The sequence below is a fragment of the Papaver somniferum genome, chromosome 7 (genome assembly GCF_003573695.1).
Source record: "Papaver somniferum cultivar HN1 chromosome 7, ASM357369v1, whole genome shotgun sequence".
Lineage (NCBI taxonomy): Eukaryota > Viridiplantae > Streptophyta > Magnoliopsida > Ranunculales > Papaveraceae > Papaver > Papaver somniferum.
This window is the reverse complement of record NC_039364.1, coordinates 64,436,010-64,452,815: the sequence shown is the minus strand read 5'-3', so window position 1 is coordinate 64,452,815 and position 16,806 is coordinate 64,436,010. Positions and strand designations below refer to the sequence as shown.

The 16,806-nt window shown below is 36.8% G+C and overlaps 1 protein-coding gene across 2 annotated transcripts; it reads left to right on the top strand.

Annotated features, from left to right (window-relative positions):
* Positions 1-8,438: 8,438 nt before the first annotated feature.
* On the top strand, positions 8,439-16,203 carry LOC113297486 (tetratricopeptide repeat protein 27 homolog). Of its 2 annotated transcripts, none has more exons than XM_026545969.1 (21): positions 8,439-8,939; positions 9,022-9,163; positions 9,372-9,703; positions 10,096-10,177; positions 10,260-10,578; positions 11,393-11,451; positions 12,087-12,176; positions 12,322-12,413; positions 12,511-12,609; positions 12,703-12,780; positions 13,215-13,299; positions 13,388-13,446; positions 13,556-13,625; positions 13,823-13,914; positions 14,130-14,192; positions 14,313-14,379; positions 14,695-14,907; positions 15,011-15,127; positions 15,269-15,421; positions 15,701-15,797; positions 15,970-16,203. In XM_026545969.1, exons 1-21 carry the CDS (start codon positions 8,497-8,499, stop codon positions 15,993-15,995), a joined length of 2,778 nt encoding a protein of 925 aa, XP_026401754.1. In that variant the 5' UTR covers positions 8,439-8,496; the 3' UTR covers positions 15,996-16,203. The 2 variants fall into 2 exon arrangements, with proteins under 2 accessions (XP_026401754.1, XP_026401755.1); XM_026545970.1 differs by having other exon boundaries at positions 15,701-15,835.
* The last annotated feature ends 603 nt before the right edge of the window (positions 16,204-16,806 follow it).

Below are 16,806 nucleotides of genomic sequence, written 5' to 3'. Positions count from 1 at the left end.
CTCTTGGTGATTAGTAGTCATAACATCCGATCTTTCTTTACACATGTGTAGATACACTTTACACTCTTATCACATGTCTTTATTTGTTATCAGTGCTAGGATTGTGCCTTTGATAGCTAGATTGACATCTCCATTTTGCTGTGAGCTTAAACTGACTTGCACATGTCACATTTGATGGAATCTGAGCTTATATTTTGACCTAGAACTTTGTAGGTACGTTCTAAGCAAACCTTCACGAGACTTCACTCGTCCACTAGGGACACTTAGTGGTTTAAAAGGCTTAGTGCATACGCTAAATGCATTCGAGAGACCAGCGACAGTGGTATAGGTAGGATTTCCTTAGTTTTGTTTTACTTGAGGACAAGTAAAATTCAGGTTTGGGGGTATTTGATGAGTGCTAAAAAGTGCATATTTCTATATATTTTTCTTGGCATTTAACTCATCTTTTGTGCATTAATTCTACATTTTATCCCATATTCTGTATTTTCATTGTTTTCAAGAATAAATATTTTTATTAATTAATTTGTATTTTTAGGTACTAAATAAAGCTTTGATGAATTACGGAGCAAAAGAGCAGCAAAAGTGGTGGAAGCCAAGAGGAATCACACAAGGAAGCCGCGAAGAATGTTGTGCACAAGACCAAAAGGCTAGAAGTGGGCTTGAAGAGGAAGAATTGTTTTTAAAGAAGATATGGGCTTGGCATACCCAAGTCCCAAAACCCTCATCCAAATCCATTTCCTATATCCATACATGTTTCCCTTTCTAGCCGTCAGATTGGATCATCTCAGCATCCTACGGTCGCAGCATCGCCAGTACATCAAAGTCTGAAGCTTCTGTCTAACACTACAGCACCTAACTCCATCTTGAGCCGTCAGTTTCGTTGTATCGGGCATCCAATGGTCGCTCCCCGCTTCCTTCCATCTCGCCGTTAGATCGATCCATCATCTTCGCATCCAACGTCTCATCCTCGCTGTGCATCAACAATTGCTAAACCCGCTCAACACCCAAGAACCCAAATCTATTAACCCAACCAAACGCACCTTTCTTCCCAAAACCATCGACTCCATCTTCTCCATTCCTCTACAGACGCCATACCACCACCATCTCCACCACCTGCTCTCCCAACTGCTCTGCCACAACCATCCTATCTCACCATACCCCAAACCGTCATTACCACCTATCCCCCTATCCTCCTAGCCGAGTTGTTCCATCAATATCACACTCTTCCTCTCTGAACCCTAGAGTGTGCAGTTGATGACACAAATCAAGCTAGAAACGTAGCAGGAGCAGGAGGAAGGAAAGATAAAGCATGGGTCGAGCTGAATTCGCAAATGGGTGAGAGAAATTGAAAATCCCCAAATTTTAGGGTTTAGAAATTAGGGATTTGATGTAAGCTATAAATAGAAACTGATGTAGAATGTTTAAAGTGTTCTTGGATTAGCCGAGATACCCCCTAATTGGGTTCATTTTAATTTCAATTTCATGTTTAATTTCAATTTCATGTTTAATTTCAATTTCAATTATACTGTCAGTACTTGTTCTTCACTGTTAAACTCTGTTCTGATGTTATGTTCATGTTCTTGTGTATGTTAATGTTCATGTAAATCACCATGTTTGTTATGTTCTAATTCACCACTAGGGTGAGAAGACAACTGAACTTTGTTGGTTAGCCATTTGGGTTAGACCCTGTTGAGCTCAAAACATTTAGGTTAGTAACATTCCAAAGGTTCACTGGCTTATGATTAGTGGTGCTTTAAACAGACCATTAATGCTAGGAGTTAGTGATAATCTAAGGGATTCACAAAGCCATATTAGTTATAGACCTAGACCCTAAATGACCTGTGATTGCCTATGCTTTAATCAGATAGGCAATGCTAGGGGTTATCCAAGGACTTTAGGTAGTTAACTAGCCACATGACAGGGATGTAACCAAGGTGAACTAGCTAGGTGAAGGAGAATTCTCATCCATCTTCATACACTTCCATCTTCAACTGTTTTGCTTGTTTTCTGTTTTCTTTCATTTTTTTACCTTCATTGCTCACTGTTTGTTTTCCCCTCATGCTCACAGTGGTATCTTAGCACCAATCTCTTTACTTGTTTCACTCACTGTTTACTGCCCCCATTCAGCTCTCATACATCAGTCCATTCAACTCCATGTTAGCTTAGGAAGCAGCTAGAGAAGCTAGAAAACAAAATTTTCTCCCCCTTGTCCCTGTGGACTTTCCCTTTCTTCCCATTCTAGCTACAATTGACCCTGTATACTTGCAGGTCAATTTGTAGGTTGTTTATAAAACCCATCAATTCTCGACGACATGGAGTTGTTGTATTTAGGATTAGTTTTATTTAGTTTTCTCGAGGACTAGAAAAATTTAAGTGTGGGGGAATTTGATAAGCGCATAATTCATATGATTTTAATGTCCATTCCATACTTGTTTTAGCTATTATTCTTGCATATTTTCGTATTATTACTCTTGTTTGCTCTTATTTGCCTCTATTAGGTGAATCATCAAAAAAGGAGCTACAAAGTGCTGAAAATAGCTAGGAAGAGAAGTATTCCAAGTATCCAAGTGCCAAAGTCCAAGAGAAGTGGAAGAAGTGCGACGAAAAGGAGCAAAACGCTCAAAATCAAGAGAAGGGCCAAAGACCAATATTAACTCATTCAAATTAAGGATTTATCATCATAATCTTTAATATAATTGAAAGATAAAAATAATTCAAAAAGAATGAGGTCATTCCGAGTTCGGATGAAGAAGTTGTGGCCAAAACAAGCTTTTATTGAATACCGAAGACAACAAAGTTCGCAGACAGGTTTCATACTTTAATTCCAAAAAATTCTGCTAGAATTTGAAGTTCGCGGACTGGGTTTGCGAACTTAGAAAGTGGAAAACGGGTATTAATATCTTGGAAATCCTAAGGTCACGTTTGGGAATCTTTATGTCGTACTTTCGGGTCGGGTTCTTTAACCGAACTAAATACTTGATCACCAAACAGTGTAAACCTATAAAAAGGTATTAGGTCATGGAATCGATCATCTCTTATTATACTTTTGTTCTTCATTAATATTTTAGAGTTTATCCCTTTAGGGGGAAATCGGGTAATTGTGTAATCATGAGAAGCTAAATCCTTTGTTGATTAAGGATGAATTCGATGTTCTAAGCGTGAAACTTTATTAATAAAACAAATTTATTGAGAGTTTTTATATTCATCGTTTGTCTTTACCATATCTAGGGTTTATGAGTGATTCTTAGATTGATTTGGAATGCATAAAAGATTAGTCTATTGATTGTTCTATTACTAGTAGAAGTTATGAGATAAGTAATCGTCGAATAACTCTCTACACAAGTAGAAATCGCGAGACCTTACAAAGGGATTCTATTGAGCAATCGTGTGTGAAGACAACACCATCAAGTAAACCTTGATCTAAGAGTTTAACTACTGGGATTAACCTAAATTCACAAAGCTTAAGGCGTTCGATTGGATTACACCTTGAGTGATCTACTACTTGGTGGTTCGTTGAATAAAATCTGGTAGTCGAGAACTTCCGTATCCAGTGATAGAAGGAGTTTTGGGGATAACACTGATCTAGCTGTTATTCTACGGTTGGTGATAAATGGTTCTTACGAACGATAGATAAGTATGCTAATCCAGCTATCGCTTGGTAACGGCGAAAGATTACTTAATCATCTATTTTCTTTATTATTGTCTTTATAATTATCTCACAACCAAAACCCCCTTTGTTATTTACTTTATCTTGCTGATCAAAAAACCTATCAATTACACAACTCTATGTGAGAACGATTTCTTACTACCGCTATATTACCAGTTAATTAGTGAGAAATATCTTGATTAATTTGTTGTGCCTAAGACAACCCATCAGTGATTATTTTTGAGACTGATATGGACAGTTTATATTTTCCTTAAGGAATTAAATGCGTCGATCGAGCTAACTCTTAAATAAAAGTGTGTCGACACGAAAATCTCTTTGTCAGAGGGTAATGCATCCTCTGTGAGTACTTTCATGCAGATCTCAATACTGATACTTCGGGAGATTCATGCTACTCCGCTGCAAGTGAACGTTAATCGTCATGTCATGCCAATATTGGGAGTTCAGCTGCGTAACATAGCATAGGAAAATACTAGACATGCTAATGCATTAGTGAATAATGCAGTAGGTTAAAATTTACAGAATATCTGGGATTGTTGCTTAATGCACCATTCTGGATAAATTTCATAAATATGTTGAATTGCTCAATACATATGTAATTAAGGAGATATGAACGCTTTTGTTCCTTTGCAGGATGACAGTGCATCAATTATAGGATTTTGACAATTTTACCCCTGAACTAAAAACCACCATCAACATCGGGTAATTTTCCTACTGGTTCGAATGTATTTTTTGAGCTTGTTGTGAACTTTTAACTCTTCCAAACAATTCCAGCTAACCCCATTATTTTCTAACATTCAAACCAACCCCACACAGTAATAGAGTTTTCATCCTCATAAAGTTAATCAAGAGGTTGCACCACCTTCAAATCATGCAGTTTCATATTTTAAATCAACTAAAACACTATTCAAATTTATAACATCCATAATCATGAATAACTCTCGAAAACGATCAATTTAATATAATTTTTAATTCTAAACCTAATTTACTCAAAAATCAATAGGAAACTCATATATTGGGAATGAGAAGATTCAGAAGCAACCTGTTTGAAACAATAACCTTCACATCTTCTCCATCAATAATTTTTGTTAATTACCCATGGGCCTATAGCCAAGGAACAAAATAAATTATTTTGTGAGCCGATGAAAAAGAAAAAAGGAATAAAAAGGAAAAATTTACCCATATATGGAGATGACTGATAGTTGCTTTCCATTGGCGATGAATTTAGCTACTCTCAATCTAAAACCATAACTTTCTTATGCGAGATAAGTTTTTTTTCTTTGGTAAATTCTATAACTTTTTAATGATGAAACGTTTATTAAAAGCTCATAGCAATCCAAGTTGTTTCTTTTTGAAGCTCTTTGATTTGATTTTGATGAAAATTTACCATAATTTGGATTGAAATTGTTTTCCTTTAATTTTTTGAATTAAATTTTATAATTTACATAGACAACAGATGAATAACCCGATTTTCTTATTAATCGGTTTTCCTAATTATATGTGTTTTTGATATTTATTTGTCTTACACGGTTTAGGTGTATAGAAATGAAGGAAATTTTTTTACATTTATTTAAATAAATTATAAACTTAGACCGTCGATCGAAAATATTGTGCACCCACTGGGGTTACGTTGACACGGTACAATTAAGTATTGGGTGTAAAGGAAGTGTAATAACCTTTTTTTAAACATAACCACCAAGAGAATGAGTTTCCACTACCACATAATATTTGTACCAATTACACCTTGCCAAGTCTCTTCGCCATAACTTTTGTATTAAAAAATACCTATTTCAACCAATAGGAAGTGAGGGTTCCATCACCGTTGAGTCAAGGTCCTTAAGGGGTACTCTGTGGACCGACACATTCCTACTTTAAAAATATGGAATTTTGGACCTCCGGAAATAAAGCCTTGAAGATGAATGAAAAGCCTGGCTTGATTGGGGTATACCCAAATTAATTTGGGTATACCTAATGAGACAAAGCTATGTCATTTTGAAGTAAAAGAAGCCACCCCTTAACCATGTATTTTCTAAATGGCTATTATACCCTTATTTAATTAATACTAAAAAAATCTGATTAGGTTAATTAATTGAGTTTAGATTAATTAATTGAGTAGATTAAAACTTCTCAAATTATGAATTTGAGTTATGAAATTTTGTTTTTGGTTGAACTTATGTGGGAAGATTTTTAATGAAAAAAATTGTTTTGAGAAAATCTTTTACAACGGAAATGAAAGCACACTACCCAAACACTTTTACAAAGGGGATTGCAAAGCTGCTGAGTGATTTCATACTCAAAATTACAAAAGGAATCAACACTTTCAATTCTGAAAATATGAAAAGTCGGCAAGGTCGACAAAAAAATACCATGCCGACTATAGCATTTTTGACATACAGAGAAAGGTGTTACAAATGCATGATTAGTCGGCAAGGTATTAATTTCATAACCTGTCGACTAAGCTATAATCGGCAAGGTATAAGGAGGAATACCGTGCCGACCCTGTAAATGCTAATTTCATAGATGAAAAGTCGTCACGATATTCAACCTAGGAAGTTGCCGACTAGTATTAGTCGGCAAGGTCGACAAAAAGAAACCATGCCGACTGTTGATAAAAATTTGGATTATACAGGATTTGAGATTGGGTACAAAATCATACCCAATCTCAAAACCCGTATAGTCCAAATTTGATATTTTTTTTGGGTTATTTTGTTTTTGGTACTCAGGTTTTGTCCAAGTTTTGAGTTTGGTCTAACATTTGTCCAGCTTGGCGTTTGGTACTTGGAAATGACGTTGATCTGCGTTGACCGTTAAGCCTGGACTTCAGTTTAGTAATTATTTTAAAAATAAAATAAAATCTATTTAGTTAACACCGTTAGCAGTTTAATGGAAAAACCCTTATTGATGTTCTTCCCTAAATTGAAACTCTAGCAACCCAGTTCGTCATCATTCTCTGATTGCAATTAAGAATGAAAATTCAATTTTCGGAATTGGGTAAAACCCTAGCAAACACAATTCACACACCACAAGAACAAGATTTAACAGAAACCCAATTTCAAGCAACTGATTGAAACCACCTTAATTGAATCGATTCTATTATAAACCCAAATTGAAACCTAACAAGATTCATCAAGATCAACTATTGAAATGCAAATAAAATCCCAACTGAAGCTTACCCTAGCAGGACAATAACCAAGATATGGCGAACAGATCTACAATACTAGCACTGTTATGATTCTGACACACACTGATTTGATGAAACACATACAAGACCTACACAAGGCGGTGAAACATCGACCTTAATCTTTTATACGAACGTTGGATATAACAACAACCCTTACTGAATTGAATTGTAACTATGATGAACCCAAATTGAAACCTAAAGAGAAATCAAATCCCTAACTGAAGCAAATTAAATCCTAATCATCTCTGCAACAACAATCAAATAACCTCTGTTTCGCTTATATTTTCATCAAAATCTCCAAAATCGAACCCTAGTTTCTAAATCTCTACAAAAAGAAAGAAGAAAAGTTTATAGTGGAGAAGAAAGAGGGAGGTGGTAGCAAAGACGACAACTACAGAGGGAATAAAAAAGAGTTTATGAGTCATTAGTTTGGACCGGTGGGACTCGGGTTTGGATCGGTGTGATTGGATACAATAGGTTAGGACTTGGTTAGTCATTGTTACTAAAGTGAAAGATGTTTTAGTATTTATATATTTAATTAACTGAAAATTTGTTCAACGTGAAGTCCAGGTACCAAACGCCAAGCTGGACAAATGTTAGACCAAACTCAAAACTTAGACAAAATCTGAGTACCAAAAATAAAATATCCCATTTATTTTATTTTATTTTTTTGATTTCATAGTTAGAGTTTTGGAAAAAGATTTTGAAAATTTTTGGATGGATTTTAGTCGGCATGGTTTTTTTGGGGCAATTTGATCTTTTAACACTTTTAAGACACCCCTTAGCACACGAAGTTGGATGGGTTTAAATTTGGTATACCCCCAATTAATCTGGGTATACCCCAATCTCGCCAGGATAAAAAGCCCAACTCAAATGGGCGAAACGTTAGGCTACGCTGGATGTCTCAGTAACGTTTACTCTTGCATAGCGCCCCTAAGAGCGACTGCAATGGTACGACTAAACTCAAAGATCAAAGACCAAAAAAAAAAGACTAAATATGAGTTTAATCTGTACTGTGACGTTATGGGGAGAAGACCAAATTTGGTCGCGCGTAAAATTAATCACGCACGAAAACGGGCGTAAATTTGGTGTACGCTTGAATGGGGCGTAAAATTGGTTTACGCCCGAAATTTGAATGGGGCGGATGGTTTGGTGTCCACCTGATGAGTAAGTGAACGGGCGGATGGTTGGGTGTCCGCCTGATGAATTTCATTTTGAATGGGGCGGATGGTTTGGTGTCCGCCTGACGAAATGTGAACGGACGGATGATTGGGTGTCCGCCTGATGAATTTCATTTTGAATGTGGCGGATGGTTTGGTGCCCGCCTGATGAGTAAGTGAACGGGCGGATGGTTGGGTGTCCGCCCAGCAACAAGCGTACTTTAAATTTACGCCCGACTATATTAGGATTTGGTATTTGGTCGCGACCAAATATGATCTGGGATTTGATCTTTGGCTGGGATTTGATCTTTACTCCGTCCCACTGCGTTACGATCTCATCCCAAATTTTTGGTTATACTCACCCACTGTGGATGCTCTAATTATATAAAACCCTAGCAAAACCGTTTGTTAGTTCAAACATATTCAAAGTTTTTTTGCACTGAAGAAACAAGTAAAAACTAGAAACCACACACCCTTAAATTTCCCGCGGAATGGCTAATCATCAGCTCGACAACGACATACTTCGTGGATTTGAGCTTCGTCTTCTTCGATGTACTCTGTCATCATCATCATCACCGCCTTCTGCAGCTGCTACTACTATACCTTCTTCATCTTCTCCTTCCCCAGCAGCAGAAAACGGAGATGAAAAAACTCTATACGAATTAATCGATGAAATCGTAAGTTTAATCGAGAATGGAAACTATCTTCAGGCTCTTTCATCTCAAGCTGTCCGTCTCCTCTTCGACGATTCATGTCAGAACTCCATTGATTCAGTTGAAAATTTCTACAATCAAGTTAATATTACCATTGAATCCTTTTTATCTAATCCACTCGAAGAAGTCGGTGATGAATCAAACTGGTTTTCCAGGGATTTACTTGTCATGTGTGTTGCTGTTGCTGCGTTCTTGGCTTTCACACAAATCAATCTCACAGGGTTAGTAAGTTAGTTTTACCTATTTACTTCCGTTGTATGACAAACGATTAAATGGTTGAATGATTGCAACTGTTTATTGCAGTCCTTTAGAGAATTTTCCTTCATTTCCTTTGGCATCTTTGGGGTCGACAGAAGTCAGCTGTGGAAGGGAATGGGATATGTGGGCGCGTAAACAGCTCATGTCTACGGGTTCTGATTTGCACGGAAAATTTTCTCTTTTACCGGTATTTTATAGTCTTTTCATTCAGATTTTAGAATACATTAGCGGAACATATAATGTTGTGTGCTAACTGTGTGGTTGTTTAGTAATATATGAGGCTTGGTTTGGTTTAGAGTCTAGATGGGGATATTATATTATGTTTTTTTATTATCCTTGTTTTAGTTGATTTTGAGTTCTTAAGATTTGATGCAAACTGTCTATGTTGTTTACAGTACATAGTGTTTGCAAAAATGTTGCTAGTCAAAACCAAAGATCTATCGTTTGAGAGGAAGAATTCTTCTTGTGGTGGAACTAGAACCCTTTCATGGTGGTTGTCGAGACTCATTCTCCTGCAGCAGAGGATCTCGGAGGAGCTATCATCCTCATTGTTTGATACATTGCAAGTGTTGATGCAGGAGACCCTAGACCATTTTGGTAAATTGGAGAGCATAAGTAGTTATTGGGGTACTCAGTTACACGAGGGAGAAGCATTAGATGTTGTGACAGCGGCTCATTTACAAGCAGGATTAATAGAATATACATATGGTCGGATTGATCATTTCAGGTCAGAAATCTAACTTTCTGTAAATAAAACTATTGATTTTGAGACTCCAAACTAGATGTTCCTGCCATATCTGAGGTTACATTGAGCTATTATCATCTTTCACCATAAAATTGTTTCCATATCATTCCAGACAATCTTAAAAAATTCAATTATTCAGTGCTGTCGTTTATGTTGTTTCAGCTTGCAATTCTGAATATTTGGTGTTTGTATCATCGTTCTGGTTTGAAGCATTTGTTTCATGTCATCGACATTCTGTCATGGTCATTCAATATAATTAGATAACGACATTCTGTTATCTAATTATATATATCAAGAGAATGTCTATTTAAAAAAGTTCAAGCCGATTGTCTTCTGTATCATTTTTCTCTCTGTTAAGACGATCTTTTTTTCAGTGAACATCTTAAGTCTGCTGAGATAGCATCTGGACTACAGCTTTCGGTCACTGGCATGCTTGGCTTTCGGACTGTACATCAGGTTTCTCTTCAAACCATATCAGCCTAAAACCTTTTTATTAGTTAACAGTTTCTTTCTTTTATATGTTATTTCCCTCATGCAGGAGCGATCTGTGTCCCTAAGGGTGCTTGTGGCAAACTCAAATTCATCTAAACCTCATGATATAAGTCCTACAACAGGCCAAGGAGATACTACTAGTTCTGATGGCTGTAGACCGAGTTCAAATTCTTCCGAAACCTATGGGGTGTCTGACATATTAATGACCCCAAAACTGTTAGATGATGGCAAAGTTTCTGAAATTGGTGCAAGTGACAGTAAAGCTGGTTGGGCTGCCAATACTATGTTGGGGGAAATTCAACAGGCTGTAGTCCTAGTACAATGCCTTCTCATATCGAAAAGTAGCCGTGAGGCCGAATATGAGAGTAAGCTACTTGAACTTTCGAACAGCTTCTCTATAATGCTAATTTTTCTAAATATATAAGGAGTCCATTGTTTGTGCTCTTCCATCTTTGTTATCGAAATTTCTCTTAAGTGTGAAAGTCCTTAATTTCATAATTTGCCTTTTTCATAGCTTCCAATAGTATTTGGTTGTTGTCGTCGTAGGTTACTGTCTTATTACTAAAGTAACATAAAAGTGCATACATTTCATATTCTTTCTTATACTCATATTCTGTGCACCGAATTCCCAAGATGGAGTGTATAATATGTACATGCTTCACAGTTTAGCTTCATGCCTTCCAGTGAATATGGATGCGACGAAAATCTTAGACTTTGTAATGCATGTAATAGGTTACCACTTCTAGGCTTAAGCTTAGGTTTTTCTGTTTTTTCCCTTGTCCTTGAACCTGACAGAATGAAGTGTGTGTTTCTCAAGCACATTTCATTTTCTTACTTCGTCAATGTCCTATGGTCTAGTTCTCCCTCTAGTTTGTCTGAATCACTTCTATGGTAACAACTAACTCCTGCTTTTAAAATGATCTTTTTAAGAAGTTTTGTTTTCTCTGTCCTACAAACTGTAAAAACATCCAGATTTCGTCGGCGTGGTCATCTTTCTGTATATACTTTATGTTTTTGATAAACAAACAAAAGAATGATTCACATGATAAGGTTAATATCTCTTTGAGTGTTATGTTACACGGCTAGCCAATGTACTATTGAGTATGTAATCTTTTTTTATTTTTGGTATCTGATCTTGTTTCAACTTATACAACTCACATTGCCGTATTGGGATTTCAGGATGGGACATGTCCCCCTACATTGAGGCTATTGATGCTCAGCAGTTATCGTACTTCATAGTAAGTTTAACTTCTAATATTTGATATTTCATACATCCCTGCAGATTTTATGTTCTTACCTTTTAGAGGATTTTATTTTTTGGTTTGTAAATGTTATAAGTGCTGTGTATTAGGCGGAAATCGCTTTTGGGCGTTTTTCTCATTAGACGGCCTGGGCCTGGGCGCCGCCTTAGGTCCAATGCGTAAAAACAGTAATCTTCAATTTTTTTGGCTAAATCAAAGAATAAAAAGTAAAACAGTATAGTAAGAAAGGAGAAAATTTTGTGAAGAAATCCTTCAAGTCTTGATTCTTCTTCTTAAGTTTCTCCTACTTGTTTATACATTTATGTAAATTTTATGACTCTAGGGTCTAATTCAAATAAAATGAAATGTCTTGAAAAAAGACGACTACAACCTTGTAAAATTAGACTTTTTTACGTGTATATATATATATATATATATATATATATATATATATATGTTGGTATATATATCCACCTACTCTCGGCTAATCCCCGAGTACACCCAGCCGCCTGGCACCCGCCCAATGACTTCTGCTACATGGTATAGTTGTGATGTGGCACTGGTTTACTGTTCATCTGCATTGTCTTTTCACATATGATTTGTTAACCATTGAACTTTTGTTTCTCTCCAAGATTCGGCGTTTTTGTGACTTGTTACGGATCCGGTGGGAATCCAGTCGTAGCCGCACAAAGGAGCGCTCATTGATGATGATGGACAAACAGGTACTTGTTTCCAATTTAGCTCCACTCAGAATTCTGAGGGATTTGCTTACCGTGAACTTTTGGTTCCAGAGAGAATTAAATTCTGTCAGAAGTTTCCCAGGTGTCCACCACTTCTGTATTGACTTTTCCAGGACGCGTGTTTTAGGTTCAGGGTATTTATAATTCTTCTCCTGGAGCAGCAGATAGGATTCAATTATCTTATGAGGTCTATGTTCCTACAATTCCAGCATTACGGAAGTATGTCTATTCCTATGATTGGTATCTTATCTGTAGGAATAGTTGATGGTCCATAGCCGTGAAATTATCTAATCATTTGTTCTTTTTTGTCTAATAGAGAATATGGGGAGCTTTTAGTCCGGTGTGGTTTGATAGGAGAAGCACTAAAGATATTTGAGGATCTGGAGTTATGGAATAATGTAATTGATTGTTACTGGTACGGCAAAGCACAAAGTTGTAATCTGGCTAGGTTTTTATTTTAGTATTTCGATATTCATGCTCACGGGCACTTGAATTCTCATGCGTTCAGCCTAATAGAAAAGAAGGCTGCAGCTGTTGAGCTCATCAAGGAGCGGCTATGTGAACTGCCCAATGATCCAAGGTTATGGTAAGTGTAACCCTGAAATTGCATGCATAACCTTTCTGTTTTAAATGTCTAAATTAAATATTCGTTATTTGTTCACACCTACTGAGTTTTCAAAGTAGTTTCACTAGCATTGTGTACAATTTGATAAAGATCTCATTGACCTTTATTCTTTTCTGAATTGAAAGACCACGGAATCATATCAGTGGAAATAGAAAATACCAAGTAACGTCACCTTGATGATGTCATTTTATACAAACCTAGCAGTGGTTTTGTAGATCATAATGGAGTGTAGGGATTAAGATTCTTACCAACTTTGCTGACGAAAATAAGCATTGGACTCATCTATAGATTTGTTAGTTTTAGCTCAACGAATGTTCTTACTTTATTTTCTACCATAGTTGACAAACTATCATCACATGCATATCTTCGCTTGTACTAAATGGCTTTTGTTCCAGGTGCTCACTGGGTGATGTTACAAACATTGATGCTCATTATGAGAAGGCATTGGAAGTTTCAAGCAACAAGTCAGCTCGAGCTAAGGTGATCCAGTTTCTCGACAGCCAACCTGACATAATTGTTGTGTTCATTTGTAATGATTGTTTTCTCCTTTTTGTTTCTTATTTGACAGAGGTCTCTTGCTCATAGTGCGTATAACAGGGGGAATTACGAGGAATCTAAAACCCTTTGGTATTATGCTTCTAAGAACCTCACATTTATTCTCTAATTAGCTTCTCCTATTCTTCATGTGTTCTTCTGGTCTTAAGTGTGGGATCAACTCTTATGTGTCTCATTTTAGGGAATCTGCAATGGCCTTGAATTCTTTGTTTCCTGATGGTTGGTTTGCACTTGGAGCTGCTGCATTGAAGGTGAAAATAGTAGTCAAACTATAATGTTGAAATGTTGAGAAAAAATAAGACAACCATAAGAATAGGCGTTTTCAGTAGGATAGGTAACCTTCCTACGCAAAAGGTTACCCATTCTCACTCAGTGTTCATTCGTCGTTTAGTAATTGGGTTAACCGCGATAGGGAAACTGGTCAAATAACTTTTTTCGGTTTGTGCAGGCTCAGGATATTGACATGGCATTAATTGGCTTTTCTCGTGCCGTTGAACTTGATCCTGATAATGGAGAAGCTTGGAACAACATTGCTTGCTTGTATGTTTAGCTTCTTGATGTTACTTTTCTCATTTCCAGTGTTAGAACTAATTAATATCGGATCCTAACTTGTGTACATGGAGGAATTGATGTGATTTGATAAAATTTTAAGATTTGGAAGAGTAACCAAATTACGTAACAGCAATGAAAATGGACCTATTCCATCACAACTGTTCAAACACTTATAACTTCTGCCATTTTAAAACTCCTTTCAGGCATATGATGAAAGAAAGCTACAAGAAGGCCTTCACCGCATTTAAGGAAGCCCTTAAATTTAGGTTTTTCTTCGCCGTCCCTGCATCCTATCCTCGTTTTTTTTTTTTTTTTTTTTTTTTATATCCTCTATCCAAATTTTGAGAAGCAATTGGCTTGCTCACATGTTTATTTTGAACCGGCAGACGGAGCAGCTGGCAAATGTGGGAGAATTTCAGCCAAGTTTCTTTTGAGATTGGTAACCTCAGACAGGTAAAGTGTGTTTTTGGCTTAGGTTCTACTTTATTTTTTATCTGAAAGAAGGGCTCATAGTTTCTCTTGTAAAATTACTATAAGAAGCTTTTGGTGCGAATTACTTGTTAGAGCCATTCTTTTTCATCCAGCATGTTTAATGGCCTTAGATGTGAATGTGGGTAGAAACACCTCATCCAAATTAATCATCCACTCTCTCGTGATTTACTGATTTACATGGCGAAGTATGGGTATCACCTGGGTAAAGTATATAGTATCTGCATGTAAGAGTAAGGATAGCAAATGAATGCTCAACTGCTTGATGGCATCTTTTAGGCATTGGAGGCTACAAAGAAGGTACTGGATACGACAAATAATAAAAGAATAGATGTGCAATTGCTGGAGAGGGTTATGGTTGAGATTGAAGCACAAGCTTTGGAGCATAGTTGTGCTCCTTCAAAAGGCAGTTCATCATCACCAGACCCTGACGCGACGAGGTCACTAGAGGCTGGTCATTTGGTGGAACTCCTTGGGAATGTTCTTCAGCAGGTACCTTTCTCTGAACCTTTCTAATTTTGGTGTATCCCTGTTTTCGACTCTTTCCTTGTATCCTCCCGGTATGTTCTGTTTAATTCTCATTGATTTAGTATAGGTTGTCCGAGGTGGTGGTGGGGAAAATATTTGGGGTTTGTATGCAAGGTGGCATAAACTTAAAGGGGATCTCACTATGTGTTCAGAAGCCCTTCTGAAGCATGTCAGATTCTATCAGGTAAGTTTGATTGATGTGGTATATACTTATGCCGTGCTAAAATAAACAGTACTATTTAGTGAAAAAGGTTGGTTTCTCTTCCTTCTAAGGCATGTTATCATCTGGATAACACACAGTACTTCTAATACACTCGATTTTCAGGGAGCTGACTTGTGGAAAAACAGAGATAGGTTTAAGAAATTTGCAAATGCATCCTTGCAACTCTGTGAGGTACATATGGAGATCGCTTCATCCACTGGTAGCCGCCGAGAACTCAATTCGGCTGAGATGCACTTAAGAAGTGTAATTAGGCAGGTATGGTTCAATTGTTTAAGATATGATCCAGAGAGCGGCTCTTAGATGTAGTACCTTTTAGTCAACAAACATCACTATGCATGGCTATAGGACATCTAGCTACTTGAATTTGACCTCTAACATTCAGCACACTTTGTATCAAAACAAACAAAGAAAAAAACATTAAAAAGTGTTTTTGGTTTGTTGCTTAAACCATAAAAACCCAACACCTTTCGCCTGGTATTCTTGTATCCGTCTTTACATTGATAAAGCTACTTTCAAAATTTTCTTTCATTTCAGGCAGTAAATTTCTCTGATACTGATGAATTGAGAGATCTTCAAGCTTGCCTTGAGGAAGTAAAGAAGCGAATAGAAGCGGCTTCAATATCATCTAACGGTAACATAGTTGTCTGAAAATAAATCTCAACGTACAAGGTAGTGTATGGCAAATATACACTTCAGATAGAGACCACAGTCTGGTTGCGCAAGGCAGCACGAGTAATTGTAATGGGATTTTTTTCCCCACAAAGCATTTTAATCTGATGCCACTCCATTGATTTGATAACCAGGAGAGAGGCTGAAGACAAAGTCATAAACCTCTGCAATTATTGCAAAAAAGGAAGCAAGAGGAGTTAGTGCAGCGAGACGCGAGAGCAGCAGAAAGTTTTGAAAGTGGTCGAAAGGGGTCATCTACTTATTTTATTAAAAGCAGTGCACCATGAAGTAATGTTTACTTTTATGTTCAAAATGTTCCGACTTCACATGAATGATTCAGTAAATTTAATTGCGCTTGATATAGCAAATCAGCAACGAATAATTTAGTTGTGCGAAGAAAATGCGTCCTCATAGGAGTATGTGATTATTCATCACTAAGCTTCATTCGATACTCAACAAGTACATCATGATTCATGAATCAACAAGTTTGCTTTAGGATTCAGTTAAATACAACCCAGGTTAAAAATCCAAAATTCTTAATATTTGTAAACTTAAATTTGTGTGGTATCCAAAATTTGTAACCTCTGTTTGTTTTTTTTTCTTTTTTCTTTTTTCTTTTTTACTATTATTATTTTCTTTAAATAATATTGACGGATGAACTAAAACACCTCTGTTAGTATTATTTCTAGTCTCGGTTCTTCTTATCCTTTCTGGTCTTGTCTGATGATCTGCTGTGAACTTCCCGCACTTATGATTTTCTCCGGAGAAAAATCACCCCCTTGGAAAACTTTGTCACACCTTTCAGACTAAATGCACCAGGCAACAATAACTATTTTGCTGAGTTGCTTCTCTACCATTTGGTTCATATGTAACTTATCAAACCAGTCACGTAACCAATCTACCAAGTTTATATTGTTTCCGTTCTGCAAACCCAAAGTGGCGAACCACACGGCTTTGGATAAAGGGCACTC